At 57.7% G+C, this 15,184-nt stretch overlaps 3 protein-coding genes across 3 annotated transcripts; 1 reads left to right on the top strand and 2 right to left on the bottom strand.

Moving 5' to 3' along the window:
- Positions 1–2,181: 2,181 nt before the first annotated feature.
- On the bottom strand, positions 2,182–5,014 carry B0H18DRAFT_1129822 (uncharacterized protein; the record flags this gene model as incomplete). Its single annotated transcript, XM_048035432.1, has 3 exons — positions 2,182–2,380; positions 3,040–4,817; positions 4,877–5,014. 3 exons carry the CDS (start codon positions 5,012–5,014, stop codon positions 2,182–2,184), a joined length of 2,115 nt encoding a protein of 704 aa, XP_047884643.1.
- A 6,118-nt stretch (positions 5,015–11,132) lies between these two features.
- B0H18DRAFT_963085 (uncharacterized protein) lies at positions 11,133–11,915 on the top strand (the record flags this gene model as incomplete). The annotated part of the gene is made up of 4 exons (XM_048043143.1): positions 11,133–11,348; positions 11,398–11,487; positions 11,516–11,664; positions 11,774–11,915. The coding sequence occupies 4 exons, from the start codon at positions 11,133–11,135 to the stop codon at positions 11,913–11,915; spliced, it is 597 nt and encodes a 198-aa protein (XP_047884642.1).
- A 459-nt stretch (positions 11,916–12,374) lies between these two features.
- Positions 12,375–14,050, bottom strand: B0H18DRAFT_1129819 (uncharacterized protein; the record flags this gene model as incomplete). The annotated part of the gene is made up of 7 exons (XM_048035431.1): positions 12,375–12,568; positions 12,618–12,996; positions 13,049–13,168; positions 13,222–13,364; positions 13,429–13,449; positions 13,506–13,734; positions 13,793–14,050. 7 exons carry the CDS (start codon positions 14,048–14,050, stop codon positions 12,375–12,377), a joined length of 1,344 nt encoding a protein of 447 aa, XP_047884641.1.
- Between the last annotated feature and the right edge of the window lie 1,134 nt (positions 14,051–15,184).

Here is a 15,184-nt window from a genome sequence, read left to right as displayed (position 1 = left end):
GCCCATCCAATATATGAGATAGCATAGTACAGAGCTGCTCAGTTCATTGACCTCTTACAGGTATACAGTAATCCAATGAAGAACAGTACAAATTTATTATGCCTATACAGTACACTGCAGGACATCCACAAGACTGCATAGACAGCATGCTATGCTGACTGCAGCAATGGGAAGTACATTCAATTGGACATTAGTCAATTGAACTGCATTCAATCAAGCCCATTCAATTAAAGGACATACACTCAAAGTACACTGGGTCGAAGTACATCCAGTCGAAGTACAGACAATTGAAGGACATCCAATTGAATCCACTCAATCAAAGGACATTCACTCGAGGTACCTTCACTCGAAGTCCATTCAATCAAATTACATACAGTTGCAGTACGTACCGTCGAAGTAGACTAAGTCCGAAGTACACCGAGTCGAAGTACACTCACTCAAGATACATACAATTGAAGTACAGTTATGCACTCATGCCGGCGGACACGTACGAAGAACGCACGGGATAGACTAGATATGTACACATTAAAACAATGGGCATGGAGGGCATTTGCTCGCGGGGGCACGCACGAACGGAACGGAAGACACGGCGAGCAGGGTGAACGGTGGAGTAAAGGGCGAGGAGACGAACAGACAGCAAAGCAGATAGACGGAAGCACGAGAGGAGGAGAGGGAGAGCATCTCGCTCTTCCGTCCATCCGCTCGCTATTCCGTCCATCCGCTCGTTAATCCATCCATACGCTGCGTCTTCCGTCTGCCCGCTCGACTGCCCGTCTCCTCGACCGCCGTCTTCTTGCCAGCCTGTCATCCAACCCGCATGGCTTCTCGCCCGTGCGTTCGCTCACCCGCCCGGCATCCGAGTCTCTCTACCTCTTGTTCGGTGGTGATGCTCGCCCTGTCGCCACGCATCGACGCATCCCCCCCTACTCTCACACCATCATTGACTTGGCTGCTCGTCCGCCAGTCTTATGGTACGTCCGTCTTACCGTGCACTCGCCGTGCCATTTGCCAGGTCGCTTGTCCTCTCATCCTCTCGCGGTCTTGCCTACTCGTCGTCTATACCACTCGCCTCTCGCCACGTCATCCACCAGTCAGCCCGTCCTCGTACGGCCGCGGTAGGGCTGGATGGCGTTGACGTGGCAGAGCGGGCTGTTCGACACGAGCAGACGACCCCGCTCTTGTGCGGGGTCATCTGACAGGCACTGCGCCTCCTCGGAGCACAGTGCGTGCGTCCGGGAGACGGTAGGAGGTAGGGGTGGGTGGCGAGACAGTAGAGGGCGGCGCGGCGACATAGGAGGGCTGTGGCAGCGCGAGGAGGCGGTGACGTGGCGGGGAGTGTCCAAGGACGACCCGTTGTTACGCGGGGTCGCCTGGCGTGTCCGGTAGGTCCTCGACGCGCATTGGACGCGTCCGAGAGACGGTAAGCCGACGGGGGCTGACTGCGAAGGCAGTGGCACACGAATAGACGACCCCGCTCTTCCGCGGGGTCGTCATGGGTGCGCGGGTCGACCTCGGCACGCGTATGGTGCGTCCGAGGGAAGTTGAGGGGCGGGCGAGGGCGAGGTAGCGGGGCTGTCGTAGGGCGGCGCGGTAATGGGCAGCGCGAGGAGGCGGTGACGTGGCGGGGAGTGTCCAAGGACGACCCGTTGTTGCGCGGGGTCGCCTGGCGTGTCCGGTAGGTCTCCGACGCGCATTGGACGCGTCCGAGAGACGGTAAGCCGACGGGGGCTGACTGCGAAGGCGGTGGCACACGAATAGACGACCCCGCTCTTCCGCCGGGGTCGTCATGGCGTGCGCGGGTCGACCTCGGCACGCGTATGGTGCGTCCGAGGGAAGTTGAGGGCGGCGAGGCGAGGTAGCGGGGCTGTCGTAGGGCGGCGCGGTAATGACATGGCGGGGAGGGCCTACCGAGGCGAGCAGATGACCTCGCTCTTCTGCGGGGACGTCTTATGTGGGGATCTCGGCCTCCGCACGCGCGTAGTGCCTCGCAGAGACACAGAGGGCGGGGCGCCGAGGCAGTGGGCTTGGTCACAAAGACGGAGACGTGGCGGGGCGTAGAGCACGAGAAACCGACCCCACCATTATGCGGGGTCGTCTGACGTGCGCGGTACGTCCGCGGTACGCGTCGCAGAGGCGGTACGAGGGCGGTAGCGAGATGGGAAGTCGGCAGGGGTGACGCACCTACTCGTGCCCAGTCCCAGCTGGTGGGCGCGTTGTCTCCTGCAAGCTGCCGTGGACGGGTGTGCTGGGTCGCGCCGTGGTGCCGTGCGTGTCCTTCGTGGCCTTCGAGAGCCAGAGGTTCGTGGTCGGCGTGTGCGCTGGCGACCGAGCGGCGGCGGGCGACCTACTGGCACGGCTTGCTGTTGGCATACTCGGTGCGCTAGTGTCATGTCAGCGGGGCGACGTGCGCGTGTAGCACCAGGGTGGGCATACTCGGCGTTGGCGTTGGCGGTCGTGGTCGTAGTAGACAGGTGGAGAGGGTAGAGAACGACGGTTCGGGCGCGACAGCTGTCGAGCGCCCGTGCGGCATTTTCCGTACACGCGCGCGCGAGATCGAACACCGGCCAACGCGGTCAAGAAAAAAAGGAAAAAAAGGAATAGAGAATAGAGAAGGGGCTCAAACGCTCCGGTTGAAGGCTAGCAAGTCGTGGGCATCGACTCCCCACAGTCAGAAGGTATTCACCTTTGTTTAAGCGACGGAGCACTTTAGATCCCGTAGGCTCACTAGTACCTGGCACAGGTTTCCCCAGCCTTCATGCGTCCCGTAGGACGTTCAACCACTTAGCCATAACGGCATTACTGGTTACGGAACGGAATAGACTATATACTATACCGTCGTTACGATTTCTTACTGACTCATTACTTACTGGCTAGTTACCGAATCGTTACTCGTTGTCTGGCGCGGGTTTTTATTCGGTGGTGTGTGGTGCGAATCGCATGCTTTATTCGCAGCTATCTACTGTACACATATAGAAAATACGCCCCGGCCATAAGGACCGGGGTGGGTACGGTGGAAACCAGCGAGCCCGACGCGCGCACGCTGCGGCTCGCTCGAGGCTGGATGACCGCCCTACGCGATCGGAAGGTGCCGCCCTTGTGTAGGGCGCGTCGGCGTGTGCGGCAAGACCTGGGCCGTGTTTCGAGGAAGTCAGGTGAGGTCGGGGGCCACGAGAGGGCGATACGAAGGTGGTAGGAGGTGGGGAGTGGGCTCGGCACTGGACGGCTCGGCGTTCGAGAACAAGGCACCCCGCTCTTGTGCGGGGTGTTGGCGTAGGCTCGGGGCGTCCTGGGCTTCCGTTTGACGCAGACGGCGGGCTGTGGGAGCGAGGGATGGGGGTGGGAGGCCGGTAGGAGGTGGAGGTGGCGGGCTCGGCACTGGACGGTTCGCCGTTCGAGAACAAGGCACCCCGCGCTTGTGCGGGGTGTTGGCGTACGCTCGGGGCGTCCTGGGCTCCGTTTGACGCAGCGGCGGGCTGTGGGAGCGAGGGATGGGGGTGGGAGGCCGGTAGGAGGTGGAGGTGGCGGGCTCGGCACTGGACGGCTCGCCGTTCGAGAACAAGCACCCCGCGCTTGTGCGGGGTGTTGGCGTAGGCTCGGGGCGTCCTGGGCTTCCGTTTGACGCAGCGGCGGGCTGTGGGAGCGAGGGATGGGGGTGGGAGGCCGGTAGGAGGTGGAGGTGGCGGGCTCGGCACTGGACGGTTCGCCGTTCGAGAACAAGGCACCCCGCTCTTGTGCGGGGTGTTGGCGTACGCTCGGGGCGTCCTGGGCTTCCGTTTGACGCAGGCGGCGGGCTGTGGGAGCGAGGGATGGGGTGGGAGGCCGGTAGGAGGTGGAGGTGGCGGGCTCGGCACTGGATGGCTCGCCGTTCGAGAACCAAGCACCCCGCTCTTGTGCGGGGTGTTGGCGTACGCTCGGGGCGTCCTGGGCTTCCGTTTGACGCAGACGGCGGGCTGTGGGAGCGAGGGATGGGGGTGGGAGGCCGGTAGGAGGTGGAGGTGGCGGGCTCGGCACTGGACGGCTCGCCGTTCGAGAACCAAGCACCCCGCTCTTGTGCGGGGTGTTGGCGTACGCTCGGGGCGTCCTGGGCTTCCGTTTGACGCAGGCGGCGGGCTGTGGGAGCGAGGGATGGGGGTGGGAGGCCGGTAGGAGGTGGAGGTGGCGGGCTCGGCACTGGACGGCTCGCCGTTCGAGAACAAGGCACCCCGCTCTTGTGCGGGGTGTTGGCGTACACTCGGGGCGTCCTGGGCCTCCGTTTGACGCAGGCGGCGGGCTGTGGGAGCGAGGGATGGGGGTGGGAGGCCGGTAGGAGGTGGAGGTGGCGGGCTCGGCACTGGACGGCTCGCCGTTCGAGAACAAGCACCCCGCTCTTGTGCGGGGTGTTGGCGTACGCTCGGGGCGTCCTGGGCCTCCGTTTGACGCAGACGGCGGGCTGTGGGAGCGAGGGATGGGGTGGGAGGCCGGTAGGAGGTGGAGGTGGCGGGCTCGGCACTGGACGGCTCGCCGTTCGAGAACCAAGCACCCCGCTCTTGTGCGGGGTGTTGGCGTACGCTCGGGGCGTCCTGGGCCTCCGTTTGACGCAGACGGCGGGCTGTGGGAGCGAGGGATGGGGTGGAGGCCGGTAGGAGGTGGAGGTGGCGGGCTCGGCGCTGCAGGGCCCGCCGTTGCCGAGAAACCAGCCCGCGCTTGTGCAGGATGTCGACGAAGGCCCGGGGGGTACTGGGCTTGCGTGTGACGCAGCCAATTGCACGCGCGGGCGACCGAGAGAGGTAGGACGGGTAGGGGGAGACAGGGAGGTAGAGGTTACTCACCTCCGAATGCTAACGGCCTTGCCTGCCGTTCACCTCCTCGTTTCCCTCTCCATGCGGCTACCGGCGACTCCTTCGACGCGCAGCGCACTTGTTCGCGCCGCACGTTCGCCTGGACGAGCGCGTTGCTCGTCGTCGTGGGCCGTCGGACTTGCCGTGGCTGGCGCGCTTTGCAGGCCGGCTGTACCGCGAGGTTCTTCGCCCGACATGTCTTGTCTATGCCGAGGCCGTCGGGCGTGCGTTAGAGGTGAGATGAGAGGCGGTGGAGGGTCGGCGAGGGTGGTGGAGGACGAGGAGAGTGGGAGGAGAGGGAGAGTGGCGAGGCGCGAAGTGTTGAGCGCCCGCCTCGGGACTTGCCGATTCGGGCGATCGACGCTGCTAGCGCGTCGTTCTTCCTTCCTTTCTCACCATCGCCTCCCTCTCCATCGTCGAACGCTCAGCTTTGCTCACCGCCGTCGCCCACGCCGACGTCGTCTCTGTCCGGAAAAGGTAATCTTCGTCCAGGTAAGTGTTTCTTTTTAATGTTTTCGCGCGAGTGTGCCTAACTCGGACCTTACAGATGGCTCGCACCGCCGAGCCCGCCGGCTCCGACTCGGACTCGGACAGCCCCCGCCCGCCCAGCCAGCGGTCTGATGGGTGGAAAATGGTGAAGGTGGACAAGAGCAGCACCGCCGACGAGCGCAGCGACAAGAGCCGCACCACCGTATTGGGCAGCCAGAAGAGCAGTAGCAGTGACGCCAGCAGCAGTAGCAGCGACGACAGCAGCAGCAGCAGCAGCAGTAGTGACGAGGATACGTACACGAAGACGAAGGTCGACGCCGGCATCAGCGAGCCCGGGGACGGCGGAAGTCCAGCCCACGACGAGGAAGACGACGAGATGCTACCGGCGCAGCGAACGCCGCCAGGACCTCGCCGTCTGTTCCCGGGCGTCCAGCGACGGACGGTAAGTCTGACTGGGCATAAACGTGGCACATACTAACACATACATACCTCCAGAAGGGCCGGTTCGTCGCAGTGAAGACTGCGAAGACCGACGCCGCGAAGGACAAGGCTGCCGCACCCGTGAATACGGATGAGGGTCGGGCCTCGAAGGCTGCGAAACCGGATGCGGCGAACGCTGCGACGATCGACGCGGCAAACGCGGCGGTGCCCAGTGACGCAGCGAACGCAGACGGGGCTGACTCGGCGATGGCTGACGCGGCGGACGTGGCGACGGCTGACGCGGCGGATGCTGCGACAGCTGACGCGGCGGCAGCAGTGCCGACCAGCGACGCGGCGGAGGCGGACGCGGAGGCAGCGGAAGCGGAAGCGGACGCGGACGCGGCGAAGGCGGACGCGGACGCGGACGGGGCGAAGGCCGACGCGGACGCGGACGCTGCGAAGGCGGCGAAGGTGGCGAAGGCGGCGAAAGCGGACGCTGCGAAGGCAGCGAAGGCGGCGAAGGCGGACGCGGCGAAGGCGGCGAAGGCGGACGCGGCGAAGGCAGCGAAGGCGGACGCGGCGAAGGCAGCGAAGGTGGACGCAGCGAAGGCTAAGGCAGCGAAGGCTGTCGCAGCAGAGGCCGTCGCTGCGAAGGCCGTCGCTGCGAAGGCCGTCGCTGCGAAGGCTGAGGCAGCAAAGGCCGCGGCTGCGAAGCCTGCCGTGTCCAAGGCTGCGAAAGCCGAAGCGGCGTCAGCCAAGGCTGCGAAAGCCGTGGCAGCGAAGGCCGCGAAGGCTCAGGCTGCGGAGGAGGAGAGAGCCGAGGCGGTCATCGCGCTGAAGGCTTCGAGAGACGCGAGGACTGCGAAGGCCAATGCCACAAGGGCTTCCAACGAGGCCGCGAAGGAGGAAGCCGAAGCTGCGACTGCGGCGAAAAAACGTAAGACTGCGCAGGCTGCGAAAGCGGCGGCGTCTGCTGAGGCCCTGAGGCTCGCTCGACTCGTAGACCCAGTGCTAATACGAATCCCGAAACTGCGATTGTCGAAGAAGCGAGGCCGCGTGGTAAGTGACTGGTGAGTATATCTTGTGCCGAACTAACATCAATTCAAGGACGAGGATAGTGAAGACGAGGGCGAGCAAGACTACCAACAGGACGACAGTGTCGGGGTTGTCGACCTGGATGCAGACGATGCGATGCCTCGTAGGCAGACTCGGTTCGTAAGTACTGACAGTTCCTTTCGGTGAAATTAGCTGACAATTGACATGCAGAATGCACACACCGAAGCTGCAGCTGCTGCGCACAAGGTCCATATTGCGAAGGCTGCGGAGGAGCATGAGAATGCACGTACGAAGCTGGAGAAGCAAATTCGTGACAAGGGGAAGTTGACGAGGTCCTATGCGGACAAGCTGAACGCGACGCCTGGGAAGGTGTTCTACTGGTCTGAGAGGAGTAAGGATACGAAGTGCTTCAACCAGGGATGCACGATTGGTATGTGTGTTAACCCTTCCATGCTGAGTAGCCTCACTGACATTGTATGTCCAGGGGACAAGCTTCTGAAGGCTGGCGAGCTCGTCTGCGAGCGAGTATTGGCAGGTCATCATGTCAAAGTGAGTGTTCATTATCTTTTGTATTGTTTCTTTCTCCTGAGTTGTATGCTCAGGGCAAGGGAACAAACTCACGTACTGTGCATACGCACTGGCCGTGTGTCTCGGAAGGCGCTCGTAAGCGCTTCCAGATGGATGGCATGCACCGTGGACTTGCGGTAAAGAAGGTAGATCCTGGGATGCTTATCATCCCAAAGGCCATCATGGGTGCTGATGTCGCGATGATCAAGAGAGATGTCGCGGCTTCGCTGGGCAGGCAGGGTGAGGTGAAGGAGATATCGGAGGAGGTTAAGCGGCAGAACCGGACAGCAAAGCGTATCCGGCGTGATGCGTACAAGGCTGAGGAGAGGGCTGAGAAGGCATTGAACAAGGCTGATAACTTGTTCCAGCGCTACAGGGAGAAGATAGCTGGGCCTTCAACCAGCGCTGGACAACCTCCTTCCAAGCGCCAGCGCTTGGAAGAGGAGCTCTCATCTGAGCTTAGTGAGCCAGATCAGTAATTGGGTGTATTATTGTGACCATATCTCCACTAAAAAAAGAAAAAAAAAACTCGCACTTACAATCATTTAATCCTACCTTCCCCTTGTATATACTTGCAGTTGTTACAGACCATCCTAATAAGCATACAATATTGTTCATGTACTGCCATTTGCTCTGTGCATAATAGCATGACACTGGCATACTTGCTTATCATCCAAGCTAGATGAAAGATAGCTCAAAAAGACAGAATGCTAAGTATAAAGAATCTTATGACTTATACAGATCCCCAGGAATGCCAACAGGTACAGCTTTGTTGATTGTTTCATATATGTTCAAAGGAAAATACTTGCAAGCAAAGATGGCTTTGCTGAGCAGGAATAAGCCTTGTGTATGACTCTACAAATATTTCCAAGTATAGGCAGATTATATGCTATGTTCACAATACCTACATTGGCAGTTGGCACAGCTCAGTAATTTGCTCAGTGTGTGTTCATTTGAAACTCCTCATATTCAAATATAACCCTACTGGGTGGTCTTATAGCTTGCAAGCAAGTGGTGTGGTGGTCTGCAGTATCAATAGAATATTGTGGCATGTTCATATGACCTACATTGTCCGTAGGTACAGCTCTGTGATTTGTTTGGTATTTGTTCAGTGGAGTGTGCTCATATTCAGATGTGGCCTTACTGGGCACAGATGACTGGTGCATGTGAGTTGGACAATATTCCCTGATACAGACTCCCTATTCTACCATCTTCATACCAGCACAATTATGAGCCATTGTCGCTCTGTGGGCTGCCATTGATTCTGTCAGCGAGAATGACTCAGATTGTGTGTGGCTCTACTGAGGGGTCATATCATGTGCATGTGAGTTGTGGTGTGGGCCCTAGTAGTGATGGAGCATTCTGGCACCTTCATATTACTTGGATTATTGCTCAGTGTAGCTCTGTGATTTGTTTGATAGTTGTTCAGCCAAAACTGCTCATATTGAAATGTGGCTTTGCTGAGCGCATGTAGGCATTCTGTTTGACTTGGGGAGCACTCTTCGATAGCGCCAGAATATTGTGCCATATTTGGACTCACTGTAACACTGTTGGTTGTCTCTCTGTGCCTTGCTGGTTATTCTGTCAGCAAGAATGACTCAGATGGAGTGTGGCTCTACTGAGCCATCATATGGTGTGCGGGTGGGTTGTAGTATCATCCCTAGTACTGATGGACCATTCTGGCATGCTCAGACCAGTAGGATTGTTGCTCAGTGCAGCTCTGGGATTTGTTTCATGATTGTTCAGTTGAAACTGCTCATGTCGAGATGCAGCTTTGTTGAGTGCATGTATGCCTTCTGTTTGACATGTGGTCCATTCCTTGATATAGATGGAATGTTGTGCCATATTTGGATTCAGTATAACACCGTTGGTTGTCCCTCTGTGCCCTCCTGAGTATTCTGTCAGCGAGAATGACTCAGATTTGGTGTGGCTCTACTGAGCCATTATGTGGCATGTAGGTGAGTTGTGGTGTGGTCCCTAGTACTGATGGACCATTCTAGCATATTCAGACCACTAAGAATGTCACTGAGTGTAGCCCTGCAATTTGTTTTGTATTTGTGCAGCCGACACTGCTCATATTGAGATGTGGCTTTGTTGAGTGCACGTATGCCTTCTGTTTGACTTGTGATCCATTTCCAGATATAGATGGGATATTTTGCTGTTTTTGGATTCAGTATAACACCATTGGTTGTCCCTCTGTGCCCTGCTGGTTATTCTGTCAGCGAGAATGACTCAGATTTGGTGTGGCTCTAATGAAGCATTGTATGGTGTGCGGGTGAGTTGTGGTGTGGTCCCTAGTACTGATGGACTATCCTGGCATGTTCAGACCACACAGGCCTTCACTGGTGACAGTGCTGTGAATTATTTGGGTGTTTGTTTTATTGAGATCACTCGTAATTGAATATCGCTCAGCTGGGCAGTCATATTGCTTCCGATTGAGTTCAGGTATAGCTCTAAGTAGTCTGGAGTATTCTGGCATGTTCACACTGTCTGGGTTGTTGTTCAATAGAGCTGTGTGATTTGTTTGGTATTCTGTCATTCTGAATGACTAAGACTCTGCATGGCTATACTGAGTGGCAGTGTGGCTTGTCAGTGAGGTGTGTGTGATTTCCTAGTACTGATTGGCTGTCGTGGCATGTTGAGAGTGCAAAATTTGCCATTGGGCACAGCACTGTGATTTGTTTTGTATTTGTTTCCCTCAAATCACTTTCATTTAAATGTGGCACTACTGAGCGGTTAGATGGCTTGCGTTGATGTGGGAACCTTGCCTGAGACAGACATGCTATTATGGTGAGTTCAGACCATGTAGATTGTGAGTTGGTATAGCTCTGTGAATTGTTTGTTGTTTTGTTGTCGGGAACAACTCAGACGTTCCGCAGCTGTGCTGAGAGGTCATATGGCTTGCATATGAGTTGGGGAGTAGGCCTGGCATTGTGAGCCCATTCTTGCCTGTTGAGAAAGCCTGAGCTGTCATTGTGTGCAACTTTGTGATTTGTTTGGTGTTTGTTCAGCGGAAACAACTTGTATTTCAACGTGGATTTATGGGGGGCACGGAGGGCATGTGTCTGATGGAGAAAACATCTCCTGATATCGACTGACTATTGTGGTGCATTTAGACCACTTGAAATGTCAACAGGCACAGCTCTGGGATTGAATCGGTGGTTAGTTGGCATAATAAGACCAATAGTCGTCCGTGCTTCTGCTCAGTGCACACAGAGGCCAGATATGCTCTGGAATGTCTTTCCTAGCGTACATGGAGTGCTGCCACACATTCAGCAGACCAGGAATCGTAACATTGCATGACTTGGGGATTTGTTCGGTGAGTGATGGTTGACGGTGCAACGGGTGGAACAGTAGCACTACTGAGCGGATGTATTGCTCTCCTTCTGGTTGCCTGCTGTTGACAAGGAATGGATAACAGGTCCCATTGCATGTGGGGACATACAGGTGGTGACGTGTGTACGTTGGCAGTGGGGCACGCCCAACATTCAAAGTTGTTTCAGCCACGAGTGAGAGTGGTCCGATATGCAGTGTGGGTCCCTGTGAGAGGTGCTGAAGAAAAGAGAAAAGAGGATGTGAGTGAGAGAACGACAGTGACGAGCGAGAATGGTCAGGATGGATGTGTTATGCACGTAGAAAGACAGTTTGAGTTGGCGGTCGGGAGTGCCCGGCAGGCACTGCCCAGCAGGGGGTCGTGGGAAAATATTTCCATATATGGTTAGATTGCCCAGCAGGGGCACCGGGCACCAGGCATAGGGGTAGCCAAATGAAGAAACCGAGAACATGGAGGTTCCGGCAGGCATGCGCAAGAAGTGGCTCAGCGTTCCCAAGAAAGCTCCACAGACCGGGAGGCGCGGATCGACGCACAAGGGAAAAGCCGTTGCGTCGCGGGCCCACGCAAGCTCGCGTGACGAGAGTGAGAGGTCTGACACGGCGCTGCGTGCGGGGCCCAGCCGCAAGCGCCGTCGGCGCACCTCTGATGCTACGTCTTTCGTACCGGTACGTCGATTTACACTCGCTACTTCCTCTCACTCACCTTCCGATTCAGTCCGATGCTTCGCGCTCGCCCGCGAGCGTTCGGCCCACCAGTAGCAATGAAAGTGTCGATGAGTTGGACGAGGATGCGGACGGGGCACAGGTGCGGTAGGAGTCACCGCACGGACGAGGACGAGATCGACGGTGAAGACGATAGTGCCGAGGATGACACGGAGGATAGCGAAGCGGAGAAAGAGGCAAATGATCGCGAGGTTAGGGCCGAGCCGGAGCTCACTCGCAAATGGCTCAGCAAGCCGCGAAGGAGCACGGGGATGGACCGGTACGAGCTCGCGGCTGAAGAAGCCAGTCTCGCGACAGACCGCAGCAAGCTCGCCTTGGAGATTGCGAAGGCCGGCGGGACAATGCGCATTACGCCGCCAACAAGGTAGAGCGGCGGAGCGCAGGGTCGCTATTCTCGAGCGCAAGGTCGCAAAGCTCGAGAGCGACCTTGAGGACAGCAACCAGCGCACCGCGACGCTCGAGTCCCGCCTCGCGAAGCTCTCGAAGGACGTCAGGAAGATGCGGAAGTGACTTGTATTGAAAACGGTGCAACTACCCGCACTCGCGCCACGGCGCGAACGCGGGTAACACCATCGCATCCCTTCACATTGTCGTTACCCGCGTTCGCGCCGTGGCGCGAACGCGGGTAGATCGATTCACTCGTGACACTGGGCGTAACTACTGTACATGTATTTGTTGACTGTGGGAGGTCGCAGTATCGCTCGCTAAAATGAATGAATTGACGTGATCGTACCTGCCGTTTGGAACCATCAAAATCCGTCGAGCTGCCTCAGATTTGTACCCGCACTCGCGCCGTAGCGCGAGTGCGGGTAGCATGTGTGTTAATTATTCGCACGTCTCAGATCGTTGATCAAGTGCGCGTAGTTCGGTGGTCAGATAAATGAAACAATATGTGAGCATGCTCAAGAAGTGGTAGTACATGTGGTTTACATACATGCACGATGCGATACACTATCCCGACCTTCCTACTCAATCATCTTCATCACCCCCATACCGAGCACGTTTCTTCTTCGTCGCCTGAAGGGCACCCCGCAATCTGGCGACCTCGTTGATGAGCCGCGCGATCACCCCCTGATGGACGTTCAATCGTTCGGCCATAGGGAGATCCGATGATCGCTTGACATCGCGGATGATCGCATCGGTGTCAAGCTCATTGAGTTTGCCTATACCAGCATGAGTGTTCCGTTTCTCAATCAAAGAATGACCACTTACGTCTCGCGACACGATGGGCTCCAAAGTTCGAAGGCCCAGCACCCGCGTCAACACTGCTTGATGTTCCTGGCGACACAGGATCCACGTCCATCATCTGCACCACTGAGACGGTCGATGGGCTTGCAGAAGAAGCGGGCGAGTGCGACTGTGCAGATGCGATACGCCCGGCCGGCAGCGGGGATGATGAGTCGGATACAACGTTGGGCGGCGATGCGGGCGTCGAGCGAGTGACAGAACGCGAGGGCGAATGCGATGGAGAAGGCGCGGGCGAACGCGATGACGAGCGTGCACGTGGTAGAGAGTCGGGTGCGGAATTATTCTGCAGCACAGGTGCCAGGGACGCGCGCGGCGAGTCAACCGCCTCAGAGGCTCGTTGGTCCTGTAGCGAGTGAGCGCGTCACAGAGAAAGACAGAAATACAACATGACTTACCGTGAGCGAGCAGTTGACCTTCCTCCTCATACAGCGGTGACAGCACGTCTTCGCGAAGGGCACCCTACACTCATCTCGCCCGTCATTCACACACCGCTTGCACCGCGCGGCCTCGACCAGCTTACAAGTCAGTAAGCATTGGCTACGATTGAGATAAAAAGGAAACCACGTACCACGTTGTCGAGCATTGGCGGCAGCGGGGAATGCTCCCTGGGGCTGCGATGCCTTCGTTGTTCTTCCCTTGCCGCGGCGCGCTCTGCGTCCGACACACGGCTGAAGTCGAAGTCGTTGGCCTCATGTGAGAGAGGCGGTCCACCTGGGATTGATCGAGCGACTGGTCAGTGCGGCTGGCCAATGGAGAGCGGTAAGCAACTGCTTACCGGACCTGACACGGTCGTTGCCTGCAGTCGAGCAGCTCGCGCGTGAGTCCATAGTCGCGCAACACATGAGGACTTACGGATCCACCACTGCTTCAAGAACAGCGCGAGAGACGCGCTACTGGTCTCGCGCGAGCTGTCCTCTTCGAGGGTGACGTACGGTATGTGCCTCCACATGAAGTATTCCTCCATCGTGTTCGGGAAGTTGCCCTCTGCGGTCCGGTACTGCCAGTTGAAGCAGGTCGCGAGCACAAGGGGGAACTGGTCATATTGATTTGACTGTTTCAGCGACATGAGCCACGGGTCGGTCTGTCAACGCGTCGTTTGGCGCGGCGGTATCTCGCGGCAACACGAAAGCTTGACTTACCAGGATGTGGTGCTGGACGATGTACTGGAATGCGTCCCACGAGACAGCGCTGTTGAGCAACGACCGCAACAGGCGGTTGAGCGCCTTGAGTTGCTTAGCGGTCCATTCGCTGGGCTGCGGCGGTAAGTCCGTGAAAATGTACATGTTGTGCACGCGGCCAAAAGCCGCTTTCCGCGCGTTGTCCGTGAGGTCAGCGTGATTGATGGTGAATGCGCACTGAGCAAGCGCAAATTGTTGGAGGTCGTAGGTACCGACCATAGTGATGCGAGCAAGATTGACAGTGGGATTGGGCAGCGGAACCGGCAGCGGTGCGGACAGACCAGTCCACACGGCGCGCACGCGCTGCACGCCTGGTTGAAGCGATACACCACGTGCGAGAAGCGATGCTGGTGCTCACGTGTACTCTTACCCGCAATCGCGCCGTGGCGCAATTGCGGGTAACATACTCGGAGTACCCTACCAGGGGCATCCTTTGAATTAAATTCCTTGATTGCCTGGCACTCTGCTTACTATACATAATAATATTATACTTGCGCCTACGTTTACGTCCCAGAAAACCTTGACACAAACAGTGCACTTACCCGCGTTCGCGGGTAAAGAGCATTCACAAGTACGTCTGAGAGTCTCTCAGAACAGTGCACAGTACCTGTGTTCGCGCCGTGGCGCGAGCGCGGGTAGACGATGAAAACAAGGACAGTGTGCCTATTCGCAATCGCGCGGATAGAAACACACAGGGCGCACCGATAGGGTGCCGCAATGATCATCGAGGCGTACCCAGTAATACGAGCAACAGCCCGGGCAGGTGGTTTGATGGACACTCTCGAGCGAGTCCTGTCGCGAGCAACCCGTCGGTATGGCGAATCATCCAGAACATCGGGAGGTGAGCTTGTCGTGTGTCTCGAAACAAGGACACTCTGCTGATGTATACTCGTCTGCCGCGTTATCAACTTGCGGGCGACCGTGTTTCGCACTCACAGAGGTCATCTTGCGTGCACGTACCTTACGCGCGCACAATCTCCGGGTTGGCTGTCTTCATGCGCAGGTACGCACATCATCTCAGGGCGCGGTGGGCTTGCTGGATGTAAAAGAGAGGGAGGCAGGAGGCAGGAGAGGCGGGAGATGGTGGTTGTGGGCAGGAGATCGTGTGAGCACCCGTCGGTGGCTGAGCAGGTGGCTGACATGATCTCGCCTGCCCTGTCACTGCACATCACTGACGCACAACACGGAATGGACGCCGCATGCGGAGGGTGTAATGGATGATGTGGTACACCACAGATGCATGCCCTCTGTGCACCAGGGCACACGAACAAGTCGGTGGGTGCCTGTGAGATCGGGCGGGCGCTCGGACTTGCCAAACAAGGCAATGGATGTGCGCACTCATCCGCAATCGCG

This window comes from Fomitopsis serialis, assembly GCF_022376445.1.
Source record: "Fomitopsis serialis strain Sig1Antser10 chromosome Unknown B0H18scaffold_430, whole genome shotgun sequence".
Taxonomy (NCBI): domain Eukaryota; kingdom Fungi; phylum Basidiomycota; class Agaricomycetes; order Polyporales; family Fomitopsidaceae; genus Fomitopsis; species Fomitopsis serialis.
Note: the sequence above shows the minus strand (reverse complement) of the source record. Positions and strands in the feature narration are given on the sequence as shown.